The sequence below is a fragment of the Durio zibethinus genome, chromosome 6 (genome assembly GCF_047325235.1).
Source record: "Durio zibethinus cultivar Kanyao isolate XHJ-2024 chromosome 6, ASM4732523v1, whole genome shotgun sequence".
In the NCBI taxonomy this organism is placed as follows: domain Eukaryota; kingdom Viridiplantae; phylum Streptophyta; class Magnoliopsida; order Malvales; family Malvaceae; genus Durio; species Durio zibethinus.
The window spans coordinates 1,407,894-1,421,782 of record NC_143167.1 but is presented as its reverse complement, the minus strand read 5'-3'; the positions used below and the strand labels follow the sequence as shown (position 1 = coordinate 1,421,782).

The 13,889-nt window shown below is 35.7% G+C and overlaps 2 protein-coding genes and 1 pseudogene across 3 annotated transcripts; 1 reads left to right on the top strand and 2 right to left on the bottom strand.

Annotated features, from left to right (window-relative positions):
* Window positions 1-4,330: 4,330 nt before the first annotated feature.
* On the top strand, window positions 4,331-6,609 carry LOC111284524 (putative protein phosphatase 2C 24). Its single transcript, XM_022873195.2, has 4 exons — window positions 4,331-4,963; window positions 5,069-5,377; window positions 5,753-5,858; window positions 5,971-6,609. Exons 1-4 carry the CDS (start codon window positions 4,556-4,558, stop codon window positions 6,333-6,335), a joined length of 1,188 nt encoding a protein of 395 aa, XP_022728930.1. The 5' UTR covers window positions 4,331-4,555; the 3' UTR covers window positions 6,336-6,609.
* Window positions 6,610-6,876: 267 nt separating this feature from the next.
* On the bottom strand, window positions 6,877-9,441 carry LOC111284526 (methylsterol monooxygenase 2-2-like; annotated as a pseudogene). The gene is made up of 7 exons (XR_016342653.1): window positions 9,137-9,441; window positions 8,264-8,401; window positions 7,933-8,078; window positions 7,634-7,753; window positions 7,316-7,528; window positions 7,128-7,208; window positions 6,877-6,959 (listed from the first exon to the last, which is right to left on the bottom strand). The product of XR_016342653.1 is annotated as a methylsterol monooxygenase 2-2-like (transcript).
* A 2,597-nt stretch (window positions 9,442-12,038) lies between these two features.
* On the bottom strand, window positions 12,039-13,690 carry LOC111284525 (uncharacterized). The gene is made up of 2 exons (XM_022873197.2): window positions 13,256-13,690; window positions 12,039-12,769 (listed from the first exon to the last, which is right to left on the bottom strand). Exons 1-2 carry the CDS (start codon window positions 13,605-13,607, stop codon window positions 12,234-12,236), a joined length of 888 nt encoding a protein of 295 aa, XP_022728932.1. The 5' UTR covers window positions 13,608-13,690; the 3' UTR covers window positions 12,039-12,233.
* Window positions 13,691-13,889: the final 199 nt, after the last annotated feature.

The following is a 13,889-nucleotide window of genomic DNA, read 5'->3' as shown; positions in this document are numbered from 1 at the left end:
TATTGTGAGTAAATTTTAATTTAATTAAATTAATATATATTACTTATTTAACCATATAAAATCTTATATCTTAGGCTTTGCTTCAAATAGTGAAAAAGTAGAATTAAATTAAAATATATTAGTTGTTTAACAAATCACGGGAATCCTTGATGATTTCGAGCTAAGTGGGTGCCTTATCGTGTTCTTTGATGGGGTCCAATGGAGGGGGAACCCGATTGTCTCTGTTCCTTAAAAGTTGAAAGAGATCATTCAGCTGTTCACATGTTCCACCATTTTTAGGACAACATGGATGACGCTGTCTGAGCTCAGAAAGTGACTATTTGACGTGGAAACTTGTAATCCAGTTTCATAGAATAAAATATGAGAAGGATTAAAGTTAAACGCCAGACAAAATGTAATTCTAAAATTTGACATCCTGGAAGAAATCTGACTAGGAAAGGAAAACCTGACCAAACCAGAAACTTGGTACCATGTAACACACGCAATAAACAGATCACTTGTCCAATCCTGGATTGTGACTCTTGAGGTGTTTGTGCTGGTTTTAAACCGAATCTCTCTGACTTGAGAATTTGTTAACAAGAATTAACATCTGTTTGATGGGGAGTGGTGTTGGATAGACAAACAAACCAAACTCTTAACAGCCAAGTTTTCCATATTTCTCATACCATAAAACCCAATCAAAATAGGAAAATATTATAATCTATAGACAAATCAGTAGAGAACAAAATGTTGGTTGAAAAATTGAATCGTGTGACGATGAACCTCGTGCCATTCATCAATATATGACCAAATATAGTATTAGGCAAGACTGAAAAAATCAAAATCGAGGAATACCTTGATTCCAATCTCCAAATATTTCTCAAATATTAATTATGAACAGGGTAATAAGATGATTCATGTGATATTTTATCACGTTGATTAATAAATTTATACATAAATTGAGTTATTTATCCGGTTCATAAATTTAATCCTATTCAAATAGATAAAAATTTTTGGATTTAATATGAGATTATTAAATTTTAATAAAAATATTTTTTAATTAAAAAATAAAATTGATATATTTTTCAAAATATAATATTTTTCGATCTAACAAACTAAATTCAATCTTAAACAACGCTTCTAAAAGATTACTCGAACCTAACCCCACTTTATCAAGACACTTATATTAATGAAATACTAATAATTAATGACTATATAAGCTTTTTGTTTTTTTGGCTTGAAAAGATGTAAATTGATTAAGTAGTGATATAAGTTGAATTCGGCTCCAAACCTTTAATTTAATAATTAAAAATATTTAAAAATATATTAAAATTTTGAATTTAAATCAATTTTTTTTTATTAAAATTTTATTTTTTATGTAACTTTTAAAAAAATATACATAAGTTGGATCCATTTTAACAATGCTAGTACGTTCTTAAATTATCTTGATGTAAGTGTCATGAATCTAAAAAAAAATTTTGAATCTTACATTGAACATAATAAGATGATCATTGAGATATAAAATGATTCACATACACTTTTATCTTGTGAGATGATTTTTATAAGATAAAATTATGATATCATAAATCATGATATCAAAAATTAAAACGAACAATACCTTATAAGAATATGAATCGTGATAAAAAATTGATTTAAAATATTACATGAATAAATATTCAAATCTTAAAATCGTATAAATTCAAAGTTTAAATTTCAACACGTGACATAAAAACTCATCACTTTCGCAAGAAAATCATTAACATACCTTTCGGGTACATAAAATATTCATTCGGATTTGCTCTTTCACGAAGTATTACATTAATTAATTAAGCGTTTAGCATCGTTCAGTCCAAAACTCCAAAATCCACATTCCAAATGCATGATCACATCTCACAGAAAAGTGTAATTAATGAACAGAAACATTAGATAAAATTAGTAGTATATTTTACTTTTAGCACTTTTTTGAATAAAATAATTAATTAAAATTTTGTCCATAAGTCCTTTTTTCTCCTTATTCTTTCTCGTGATTGTATGAAGCTTGGTAAGTGCAGCTTTGCCTACTAAAAGGGGAAAAAAGACAAACACCATTTCTTTAAAAGTCCAAGAGAAAAAGTGTCATTAGTCATTACTACCATCAATATATGATCTCAAAACACTAATTTCCTTGACCTTTAAACTCTGATAAATTAAAAAAAAAAATCAAAATCCTCTAATCCCTTTAACTTAAATCCCCTGTTATAGGCTGCCAAGATACAACCTGCAACCAGACTTAGGTGTCAATTGGAAACCATCTTTTTCTGGAAACTTAAATCCCCTGTTCTACCCATGCGTGGTTATGTCACCGCGCCTAATGTAATCAAAACCATGCACTGAAAACCACGCCCACACGCAATCTGCCCAACATGCACTAAAACACCGTCACCACGTAGCCTGCCCCCCTCCCCTTGAATTTCCCTTACTTCAACCGGTCAAATTTCTTTTTTTTTTTTTTTAATCAAACCAAACATCCCATACCTGCCCCCTTTTTCCGTTTCCGCCCTATACGTGTCATGTTCGTCAATCCACGTACCCATTGCCCTTTACCCTTTTGGCCACGCGTCACTTCTATACGTTCCCCAAGAGAAAGAAGCATCTCGTTTTCGACACCCGATCCTTTACAGGAAACAATTTCCTTTCTTTCTCTCCCTTTCCTCCGTTGTGGATTGTGGCCCTGGTTTCCTTCAAATGGAAAAAGAGTTTGGTAGTGTTTCATTTCCAAAGCAGAAGAAGATCAAGATGAAACGAAAACCAACCTAACTAACCAGACATTCCACAACTCCGGTTAAAGCAGTCTAGTCTGGTCCTCAATTTTCACTAGCCTTTAGTTTTTATCACTCCCAAAAATCACGTGGCAACCTTAACCTTTTTTTCCTCCGATGTGTCGGCTGCATACAACCCCCGTCGGTTACTACAAGTTTTGCTTGCCAGCATGATTTTACACGTGTACCTTTCTCTACGGGGTCTGTCACCCGTGGCCCCACTTTTCCCGTACTTTCCTATCAGTCAATTCAGAGTTGTCCAATATAACAAATCCACGTGTCCTGCAGAATCCAGTCCGTGTGATTTTGTTGCTGCTTACCTGAAAATATGCTCTTCCCTTTCATAATTGTGTACGGTAAAGGGCCTAGAGGGGCCTTCAGCTTCCTTGGGGGGCCAAACTGTAAAAATAATAAATTTTGTGGGGCAATGTTTTAAATTAATGTCCAGCGACGGATTACCTGACTCGGGTCCGATTAGACACGTGTTCCAGAGTGAGGACCGAGGGACTCTGGATATATTTTCTATTTATAAGTGTCAACGATGTGGGCGTGGAGACCCACAAGTGAGTAATTGATACGTAGACGAATTTGATTGGGCCACGATACCTTAAGCAGAATAATTTTGAAATTTTAAGATGGAAAAAAAATTGTGGCGTAATCTCGTATTCCACGTTAGACACGTGGACAACAACTCGAAAAAAAAAAAGGAAAATGTTTTTTCCTTTTTTTTTCTCATTTCAAAAATAGTTCAAAATAATTAAAAAAAACAACAACCTGCGGGTGGACCACATGCGTGTCAGGAAAGGAAGTCCCTCCTATAGCGGTGTTGAAATCTGATTGGATCACGTAAGAGGGAACCTGACTAGAGGAAACACGTGGTGGATATGCAAGGGAAGAGAGATGTGAGATTAACGGTGGAGATGAGTTTATTTTGATAATTTTAAACACAAAATTAACATCATTTAAATTTTTAATAAAAGATATTTTATGATTATATATATACTAATTTTTATGTAATATTTTTTTTATTTTTATTTATTTAATATGATAGAAATAAAATAAAATATAAATATAAATATTATCACAATTAATTTAAAAAAAAGCACCACATTCGATGGTACAAATAGAGTACTACATTGAACTAAAAAATCGATTTAAAATGGTAACATTATGTTTGGATTAATTTGTTTATATTCCATTCGGTTTTGATTATATTTAATATTTTAATTTGATAATCATGAATAAAAATAAAATATTTTAATCAACTTAAAATTTTTTTATTATTATATATTAAAAATTATATAAAAATGTTAATAAAAATTAAAAAATATTTTTTTAAAAAAAGGTAAATTGAACGAAATGAAATCGATAAAATCCGATGAATTCGATTTCGAAATTAATTTTCAAAATTCAAAATATCACAAATTAATCGAATTAACTAAAATGAATTTTATCACTAGTACTAGACGGGCAGCCTGCCCGTTGCGACCTAGAAAAGAGCATCCCGAACCGAAAACTACTTCATTTTAAAAGCCTCATTAGACGGAGCGCGCGAGCGGTTGTTATTTTCATTTCATTTTCGTATTTGATTGTGCAGTTTTTTTATTACATTTTAAGTTACGACTTTAAGAGTGTTAAAGATTTATTTCTGGAAATTTTGATGATATTAATCGGGTGGTTTTGTTGTTGTGACGGCGGAGATCTACTGCGGAGTGGTGAGCGAAGGTGAAGAATCAACACCGTGCGAGCCGAGTTCGCGTGCAGCCGGGAGATGTAGAATGGAGTTTAGACGAATTAAATTCGTGGACGTGGCTCCATCGGAGGCTGAGAACGGCCGGAAACGCCAGAAGCTCCAAGTTTACGCAGACTCATTTGCTCTAGACTGTAAAAGAGAAGAAGATAATTCTGTCTCCGTTGAAGAGGGGAACAAACTAACGGTAAAACTTAAAAATGGTAGATCGAAAAAGAAAGGAACCATAGTGAAAAACCATTCGAGTCCATCGCTTTTGATTCCTGTAATCGATTCAGAGTTGTATCCTAAATTCGGCATCTCTTCGGTTTGTGGAAGGCGAAGAGACATGGAAGACGCCGTCGCTATTTACCCGTCCTTTCACCGCCAAGGCCATGACTCTGCCGCCATTGGCTTCCATTATTTTGGCGTCTACGATGGCCACGGTTGCTCTCACGTACGAATCTTAAAATTTTAAAATAAAAATAAAGATCAGCTATTCCTTATCTTATCTGAAGAAATTGAAAATTTTTTGGCGGTTTTGGTTGTTACTGTTTGTTAGGTGGCGATGAGGTGCAGGGAGCGGTTACATGAGCTGGTGAAAGAAGAATTGGAGAGTGAGGAAGAAGCATGGAAAGGTGCGATGGAGCGTAGCTTCACGCGCATGGATAAGGAAGTGATCAAGTGGAACGAGAGCGTGGTTGGAGCTAATTGCCGATGCGAGTTACAGACTCCCGAGTGCGATGCCGTTGGATCTACCGCCGTTGTCGCTGTCATAACGCCTGATAAAATTGTTGTTGCTAACTGTGGTGATTCGAGAGCTGTTTTGTGTCGTAATGGCAAGCCCGTTCCTTTATCGTCTGATCACAAGGTTAGCACTTCGTTGTTAGTTCTCTCTTATTTAAGGAAAAAAATTACGATTGTTTGTAGCCTGTTTGGCTCCTGAGACAATGCTGCCAACAAAAGAGAAAATGTTCGTTTTATCTTTTACCATATTTCTTAATCATGTGATTTGTTTTTGGCCAATTAATCATTTGATTAATCGGTTTGGTGCATTTCTTCATGCATATCATGTGGAAACGATGAGATCATCTGAATCCAACGGCTGAGACTTGTTTTGGCGGCTTTAATAACGATGTTTTGAAAATAAATTTTTGAATATCTTTTATTAATACCATGATAAAAAAAAATTAAGCTCCTCGTGTGTTTTTTTTTTTTTTTTTAAATTTTTGAAACATGTTAACAGCCGGATCGTCCGGATGAGCTGAACCGGATCCAAGAAGCGGGTGGTCGGGTCATTTACTGGGACGGACCTCGGGTCCTCGGAGTCCTCGCAATGTCCAGAGCGATAGGTAAAATTCGAAACACTGAACTAAACTTAACACTCTCTTTCTCAAACGGAGCATGATAGCACCATCTCCTTATCCTACGTCGCTTACTTGAAAACATTTGTCTACGCCACAGGTGATAACTACTTGAAACCTTATGTGAGCTGTGAGCCGGAGGTTACAATTTCGGATCGGACTGCAGACGACGAATGTTTGATTTTGGCGAGTGACGGTTTATGGGACGTGGTGTCAAATGATACCGCGTGCGTGGTGGCGCGCACGTGTTTGAGGGGAAAGGGTGATATACAGGCGCCGACACGTACGCCGCCGAAAGGAATGGTAGCAGAGGCGGTCGTAGGGTCCACGACGGGACGGGGCGTAGGAGAGATCTCGGACACGGCGTGCACTGACGCGTCCGTGTTGCTGACAAAGCTGGCGTTGGCCAGGCATAGTACGGACAATGTTAGTGTAGTGGTGGTGGATTTAAGGAGAGCCGCGTAGGCATTTAAGTTTCAATCTTGTTCTCTCTCTATTCTCTTCTTATTGGTTTTTTAACAAGGCTAGCTAGTTTATGGGGGGCGTGAAAACTGAAAAAAAATTGGGTTTTTTCGATATTTTATTTTTAGCCCTTTTTTGAAGGAGAACAGAGAGAGGGATGAAAGTAGTGGGGGTGAAAAATGGGGAAATTTGAATACAAAAATATACAGTCAAAATGAACATTAGACCAGCTTTCGTTGGTTGGTTCGTTTTCAAGAAATGAAAATCTTTTACCATACTTAACGAAAAGAGTTTAAGAATAGGACAGCAACTTCATTCATGCATGGTATGAAACAGAAGGGTGGCAAAATTGTCCAAAGAAATCTTTCCAATGATTCCACATTAGCACATGCTATAAAGCATGAACCATCAATTAAACACGAAAATGGTGGACTGCTGCCCCAAGATGCAAGGATATAATGAGACCTATTCAAACATCCCGTTTTATCAGGATCCAAACTAATTTCCTCCATTATGTCAAAGCCCTCCAACCTAATTTCCTCCGTTATGTTTGCTTGGCGTCATCTTCGACTCCTTTGTGCTTTAAGTGCTTTCAATTTTCTATAGCCCTTATCAGTTCCAAATATCCTGAGAGAATTTACACGGTGGTCACCCGTAGTCGGTATGACGGGAAAGAATATCCATATAAATTCATCTGCTTCTCAAAATGTCACATATTTAGTGGCAACCACTATAACCTACAACCTGACCATGGAAAACATGCTAATCTTCAAAAAATAAATGTCAAAAACTCACCAGTCCATGTAAACAAACGTAGATGAGTAGTTGCCAGATTTGGTATAAAGCAATCGATGATGATAGTCATGAAAATCAGAACTGGAACAGTGAAAATATGAACGATTACTTCACCGCTGATGGATGTAAGATAAATATAGAACTACATAGACTCATGAAGCAAAGCAATAAGTGAATTCGGAACTTACCCCCCATATAAAGGTAGAAAGTTTGAGAGGCTCCATGGAAAATGGTAACCACAATGTGCCTCAACTGTCTCCAGGACTCTAAGAACCATCCACAACCAGAGAGTAATCAGATGTGGGCCCGTGACGGCAGGACCAATAATTGTAGCAAAGCCAAGGAACAATATCTCAGTAGGGTGAGCATACTCAGATGTCAGTCCAAATGGTGTAGCATATCTGTATAATATATATGATTAACAGATAAGCACATACAAAAGAACCTAGCAAGAACAGCATTGTTCATAGTTTTAACTAGTAAAAGCACCTAATATTAAGACTTACTCATGATGGACATTGTGCACATGCTTGTACAGCCATTTTGTATGTAAAATACGATGTCCCCAGTAAAACACAAAATCCTCCAGGATGAAGTAGAATATTATTTGTGATAGAACCACTTTCCTGCAGAACCAAAAAAAAGATATACCTAATTAGAGCTCCAAAATAAAGAATTTAATTGCATGCAGGTAAATCTATGGAGGATATATTCCAGATTAAGTAATATAATACAAGGCTATTATGTCAGAATGGGGTAAAAATGGAGGAAAACAAGCTCTAGCATATAAAGGACCTGAAAATACCAGGATGGCAATGGTAGACTACTTTTCATGCCCATGAATCTGAAGACAGGATAAGAGACAATCATAAGCGGTAGGTTGACACTAATATGATACAGAAGTAGGTGGGTGATACATTTTTCCTGTGCAGCAGGGCTGTTGTTTTTTGTCTGCATAGAAACATAAATTACAAATGAAACTAATTTACTATGAATTCTGCTAGACAAAGGCACAGAAAGGATATTTTTTCCATCACTAACACCCCTCCCTCCCTCTCTCCCTCCCTCCTGCCAAATTTTATGTTAACAAAGTAATAACAGTTGATAACAATAACGGCAAAAAAGATGTAGTCAACCTGAATCTTGTATTTGCTCAGCAATCCAGCTCTTTCCAGATATATAAATGGAAGTCCGGATAAGAAAAAAACACTTTCATGAAGAAAGAAACTTCCCAGACTTGCTAGTTGGAAGTCACTGAAATGTGTGATCAGACACTGCATGGTGGACAAAGAAGGATTTCAGGGTGAATATCTTATATCTCATGATAAAACTATGCATCCAGAGGTGAAATCAATAAATAAAATTAGATAAATTTTCCTTCACTTTGAAAAAGGGAAAAGGGTTGAAAAAACAATTCAAAGATTCGTTGAAGATCCTTTGCCAGAGACCAATAAAATATAGGATGATCACTTGCAAGCAACACATACTCAACATTGGCAAACAAGGTGCTCTAGTCTGGATTCCATTTTCAGGTATTTGTTAATGTAAACCAATTCTCTTCATGAGCTAATGAAGTAGCCCAATCTAACAAAAACCTATAGTGAAGCAGTAACGTGGATTCGAAACCCAAACCAATCTCTATTCTGCCGCTACCATCATCCCATTTATGAAACCACAACAGTCATTTGCAAGACTTAGAAACAAAATCTGTTAAAATATTCAAACTATGCAGGCAAAATGCATTTCAGTTTTTAACAAAGAGCATTATTCAATCAAATCATGCTTTGTAAAAATCAAATATCATCCAGTCATCCAGTCATCCATCATCTACAATCTAAATTTACCTTGAATGTCACCATCCGAAGAAAAACAGCTAAAAAACTAAAACTTTCAAATAAAATAACCATCACCCAACCAACCCAAACTTGAAACAGATCCAAAACAAGCAATGGGCAGTTCCTAAAAAACTCAAAAAGGAACAAGAAATAACAAAAAGAAAGGAACTTTACCAGCCAGCCAGATTCAATAATGGAAGCCATGAGAGCTTGGAAATGAAAAGAAGCTATTGATCTACACAACGGTTTTTTAATGAAAACAAAATCTTTTGAGCGGTTGGGGGAGAGAGTGAAGTGAAGAGATGGAGAGTGAGTATTTAGAGAAGCAAAGGCCACGAGATGAGTATACACTGTCAAAAGGAATCTGGGCTTCATCAATGGGCCCCTTTTTCATACCAATTCATCAGCAGTAAAAACTAACTAAATATATAGGGAAAAAAACTAAAAAAAATGAGAGCTTTGCAAAAAACGCCAACTGGCGGAGCGGAGAAATTTTCAACTTTTAATTGCCATTGAAAAAAACACATTTTTTTTTTTAGTTTTCACCCATTAGCTGAGCCACAACAATTAGGCCAAAAAATTAAATACTACTACTATATAGGCTTTTTTCAAGTTGGGGTTTTGGAATTTCAAAATGGGTAAAATATCTTTAATAAATTTTAATATATCTTGCATAAGTCTAATTGATTGCATTTACTCATGACTAATCCAAAAAAAAAACTCTTTCATGGGCAAATTGAGCATATGAGCAATGAACTTCATGAATATTGAAGATTAAAAGTTTTTGAGAAAAAATCTTTCAAGCAACATACAATTTCCAGCGAAAATAATTTAACAATGGGACTCCTACCACCATGTAAATGATTAATTTAGAAATAAAATTAATTTTTATAAATAAATAAATCAATTAAATACGAATATGACACAACTGTCAAATATATGAAATATTAAAATTTATAAAAAAAATATATTTACATAGCAATATAGATGAAAATAAAATAAATTATACTTACAAATATAAAGTTAAAACTTTTAACTTGATTTATTGATTTAAAATACAACTTTCTTTCTATCAAGAAGAATGTTGTAGAGTACTAACCTTTGTATATTGTTGTGTATAACATCAACCCGAATATTGATATCTGTAGGCAAACCGAAAGTACACTTTTCATTAAAGAAATGATAGTGACTCACACTATCATCATGTAACGTGTTGGTCCATCTAATAGTATAAACAAATGATAGTGCTTAATACTATCATTGTGTTATTACACCTTTCATTAGGTAATACTAGTATCTCAGGCAACATGTGGTGCAGAGGAATATGATCCCATGAAATTTGAGTTGTTTTGTGCTTGGTCTTCTCTTTTATCTTTGACAGGTTTCACTACCAGACATTGAGAGGGTCTAGAGAGTCACTCAAGTATCAGTTTCTTAGACCCTGTACGAAGTTCAATTTCCAAACTGACGATTGAATCAAGAAAATGCAGATTCCAACCAATGGCACGGCAGAATCAAACAAACAAAGGTATGTTTTGATCTTGGAATGTGAAAATGAAACATCAACCACCTTACACCCTTCACTAAGATGACATTAAGAAATCGATAATTCATATTTGGTAATGTTTGGTGAATTATTTTAAACATGGACAGTTTGTAATGAGCTCTCGATTTAGGCAGTAAGAGGTGGACTTTCTACCAAAATATACTCCTATTTCGTCTATTTATTAACCATTTGAGGTAATTTCCCCGAGCTGAAGATATCTCTCTCCCTTTTCCATTATCTCTTTTTCTTATGGAGGGTCTCATTCCTTTCATATACAGGGTCATCATTCAGTATAGAAATGGTGAGCAGCCAACCACAGAAGGATCCTTGTTCAATGAACCACATCCTGGACCGTACGCAAGACTTCCTGGTGATTCAGGACGTTTCAAAGTGCCACCAGAAAATGGCTCTTCCTTCTCCATGAATAGTCCTTCCACCAGCTCTCACCTCATTGTCTCCAAAGGTATCAGATCCCCACTTCACCTTTCTGCTCCTCGCCCATATTTTTGTGATGAGAACAATGTCACCAGTGCTTTAATGACTAGACAGAACACAAGACTTCACCAATGTATTTCTGGCCAAAGAAACTGCATCAAAAACTAGCCCTGTATTCTGTTGTTACAAGTAGTTCTATGAATAAGAGCAAGCCGCCAAAAGGAGCTTGCGCTTTTGTGCAATTGATGCAATAGCTGACAAAAAAGTACAAGAATTTTAATGAAAATTTTAAAATGAAATTTAAGTATTTTATGTTCATACATAAAAGTAAAATTAATATATTGCTATTAACATTATATTAATTAATTTCAAATATCATAATTGTTTATTGTTAAAACGTTAATTAAAGTTATATAAACTGGTTGATTGATTACATTTATAAACTACTAAGTTAGTCTTCATGTTAAGACATCTTCAGTTAATGTCAAAATGATCTACTAGTATATCTTTCTCTCCCTTTTCTATACCTTTCTCATGGAGGGTCTCATTCCTTATACAGGGTCATCAACCAGTCTAGAACTGGTGAGCGGCCAACCACCGAAGCATCTGCACCTTATGCAAAAATTCTTGGTGATTCAGGACGTTTCAAACTGACACCAGAAAACGGCTCTTCCTTCTCCATGAATTGTCCTTCCACCAGCTCTCACCTCAACTGTCCCTAAAGGTATCAGATCCCCCCACCACACCTTTCTGCTCCTCTCCATATTTTTGGGATGAAGAATGATGCCACCAGAGCATTTCAGACTGAAGAAACTCCATCAAACTAGCCCTGTTTTATGTTCTTACTAGTAGTTTTTATGACTTACAGCAAGCCACCAAAGGGGTTTGCACTTTTGTGCAGTTGATGCAATAGCTGACAAAGAGTAAATCACTTTATTGAAAATAACATCGACTTCCTGGAAAAATTGATTCCCAGAAAAGCTATAATGAGCTTTCACTAAACTAGATAGATCGCAATCTATGGTCCAAGATTAACTTGAAGAGAAATATGAACAGGTGAAAAGAATAACAACTGCATTATCAAATCAAAGCCAATAGTAAATGCTAACCACATCATATTAGATAAGAAAAAGAAGAATACACAGCAAGTCAGATACAATTAGAAGTTAGCTAACTAGAACACAAAATCTTAAACAGGCATGGATATATCTAAGGAAATCTAAACATTGAAAGGATCAAGAACCGGCCAAAATTTTTATTTAGTAATAAAACCTAAATTAAAAACACAATCTAGTTTGTCCTAGGTGTAGCCCATTCAACTCTCAAGATGAGATTGTCATAACCATAGCCATTCAGTTTGTTTATAGCCCTCTGGGCATCTTCCTTGTTCACAAAGTTAACAAAACCAAAACCTCTACTCATGCCTGTCTTCTGATCAACAGCAACATAAACTCGACTTACTGCACCAAATGGCCGGAAAAGCTCAAGCAAGTCAGGTTCCCGAGTATCCTCAGAGAGGTTAGTGACTCGGACCGAGTTCTCATCATTTCTGCGTCTCATATCAGTTCCACTTCTCTCCGCTCCTGCTCTCATACCTGGAGGAACATATGTACTCTTGCCTGAGCCAGTAGCAGCAGTTGCAGTTTCAGATACTGCAGGCTTATCGAGGAATCCCTCAGCCTGTGGAGCAAGATCCTTGTATGGGCACCTTGATGTCCAGTGATCACCCTTCTTACCACATGTCCTACACACCATAAGAACTGCACCGCCTTTCCCTAGTTGAGCCAAGGAATCTCCAGAAACCTTTGTTTCTTCTACTTTGCTACCTGTAGGCAGCTCCAAAATTGATCTTAGTAAGAACAATTGCCGTAATAAAACTAAACAAGGCATTTTACCCCCAACTAATTTGTTCAAATGATTCTAAGCTATGAACAAGCCAATTTTTTTTACAAAAAATTTCATAAATTAAGCTCAATTTTGATTCACCAATTCACAAACACCCAAGTTATCATAGCCAAAAATAGAAAAGACTCAAACTTTAATCTTTTCAACTACCCAAAATTCCATACAATTCAGTAATTCAAATAAAAAAATTAGGCAAAATGTTTTTTTACATAAACTGAAATAAAATACAATTTATAAACACCAAAATTAACAAAGAAAATATTCGTAAATTTAAAAGAGAAAAACATATATTTAAACAAAAACACAAAATTTCATCTTTTCAACCACATATGATCCCATAAATTTAGTAAAAAAAATCCAAATTTTTCCCAAAAAAATTAAGAGAAAACCCAGAAAAAGAAACAAACCAGGGGCTCTAGGTCGTTCAAGAAGGATCTCTTCAGTGGAAACCATAGTGAGTCGGCTACCAACATCTTCCCTCACAGCATCCCCAAACTTGGGCCAAGACCTTCGCTCCACCGCTCGTTTACTGAGTCGAGCATTGGCGAGCTTTCGGACCCGGGTAGTCGTCGTAATTTTAACCTTGTTTCCCTCATCGTTGAACTTGTACTCTATCACTTTCTTGATCCCGTTCTCGTCGGGTCCGATTACTTGCTTTGGTGGTAACAAGAAATCTAAATCCCCCGTGTCGTCTTCGTCTAATTCCCCCCATCGTAGCTTCGTTTGCTGAGTCGGATTCTGGGTCGCTCCGGTGGCCATCGTACTCGAATTACCAAAAATAAAAAATAATAATTTAGGGTTTACACTATGCGGGAAAGAGGAACATAAATAGGGAAAAAAAAAGTTCAGGCGGTGATTGAGACGGCGTCGTTTAAATGAAGAGTATTTTGAGAACGACGTAGTGTAGTGTTTTTTTTTGACATACTTACCATAGTCCATATATTATTATAATTTCTTTTTTTCAGCGATTGCTAAAAAGAGTAATAATAAAGGCTTAAAAAAAATTAAAAAAATTCTTTGTATTTTGTTGAAAATTAATTA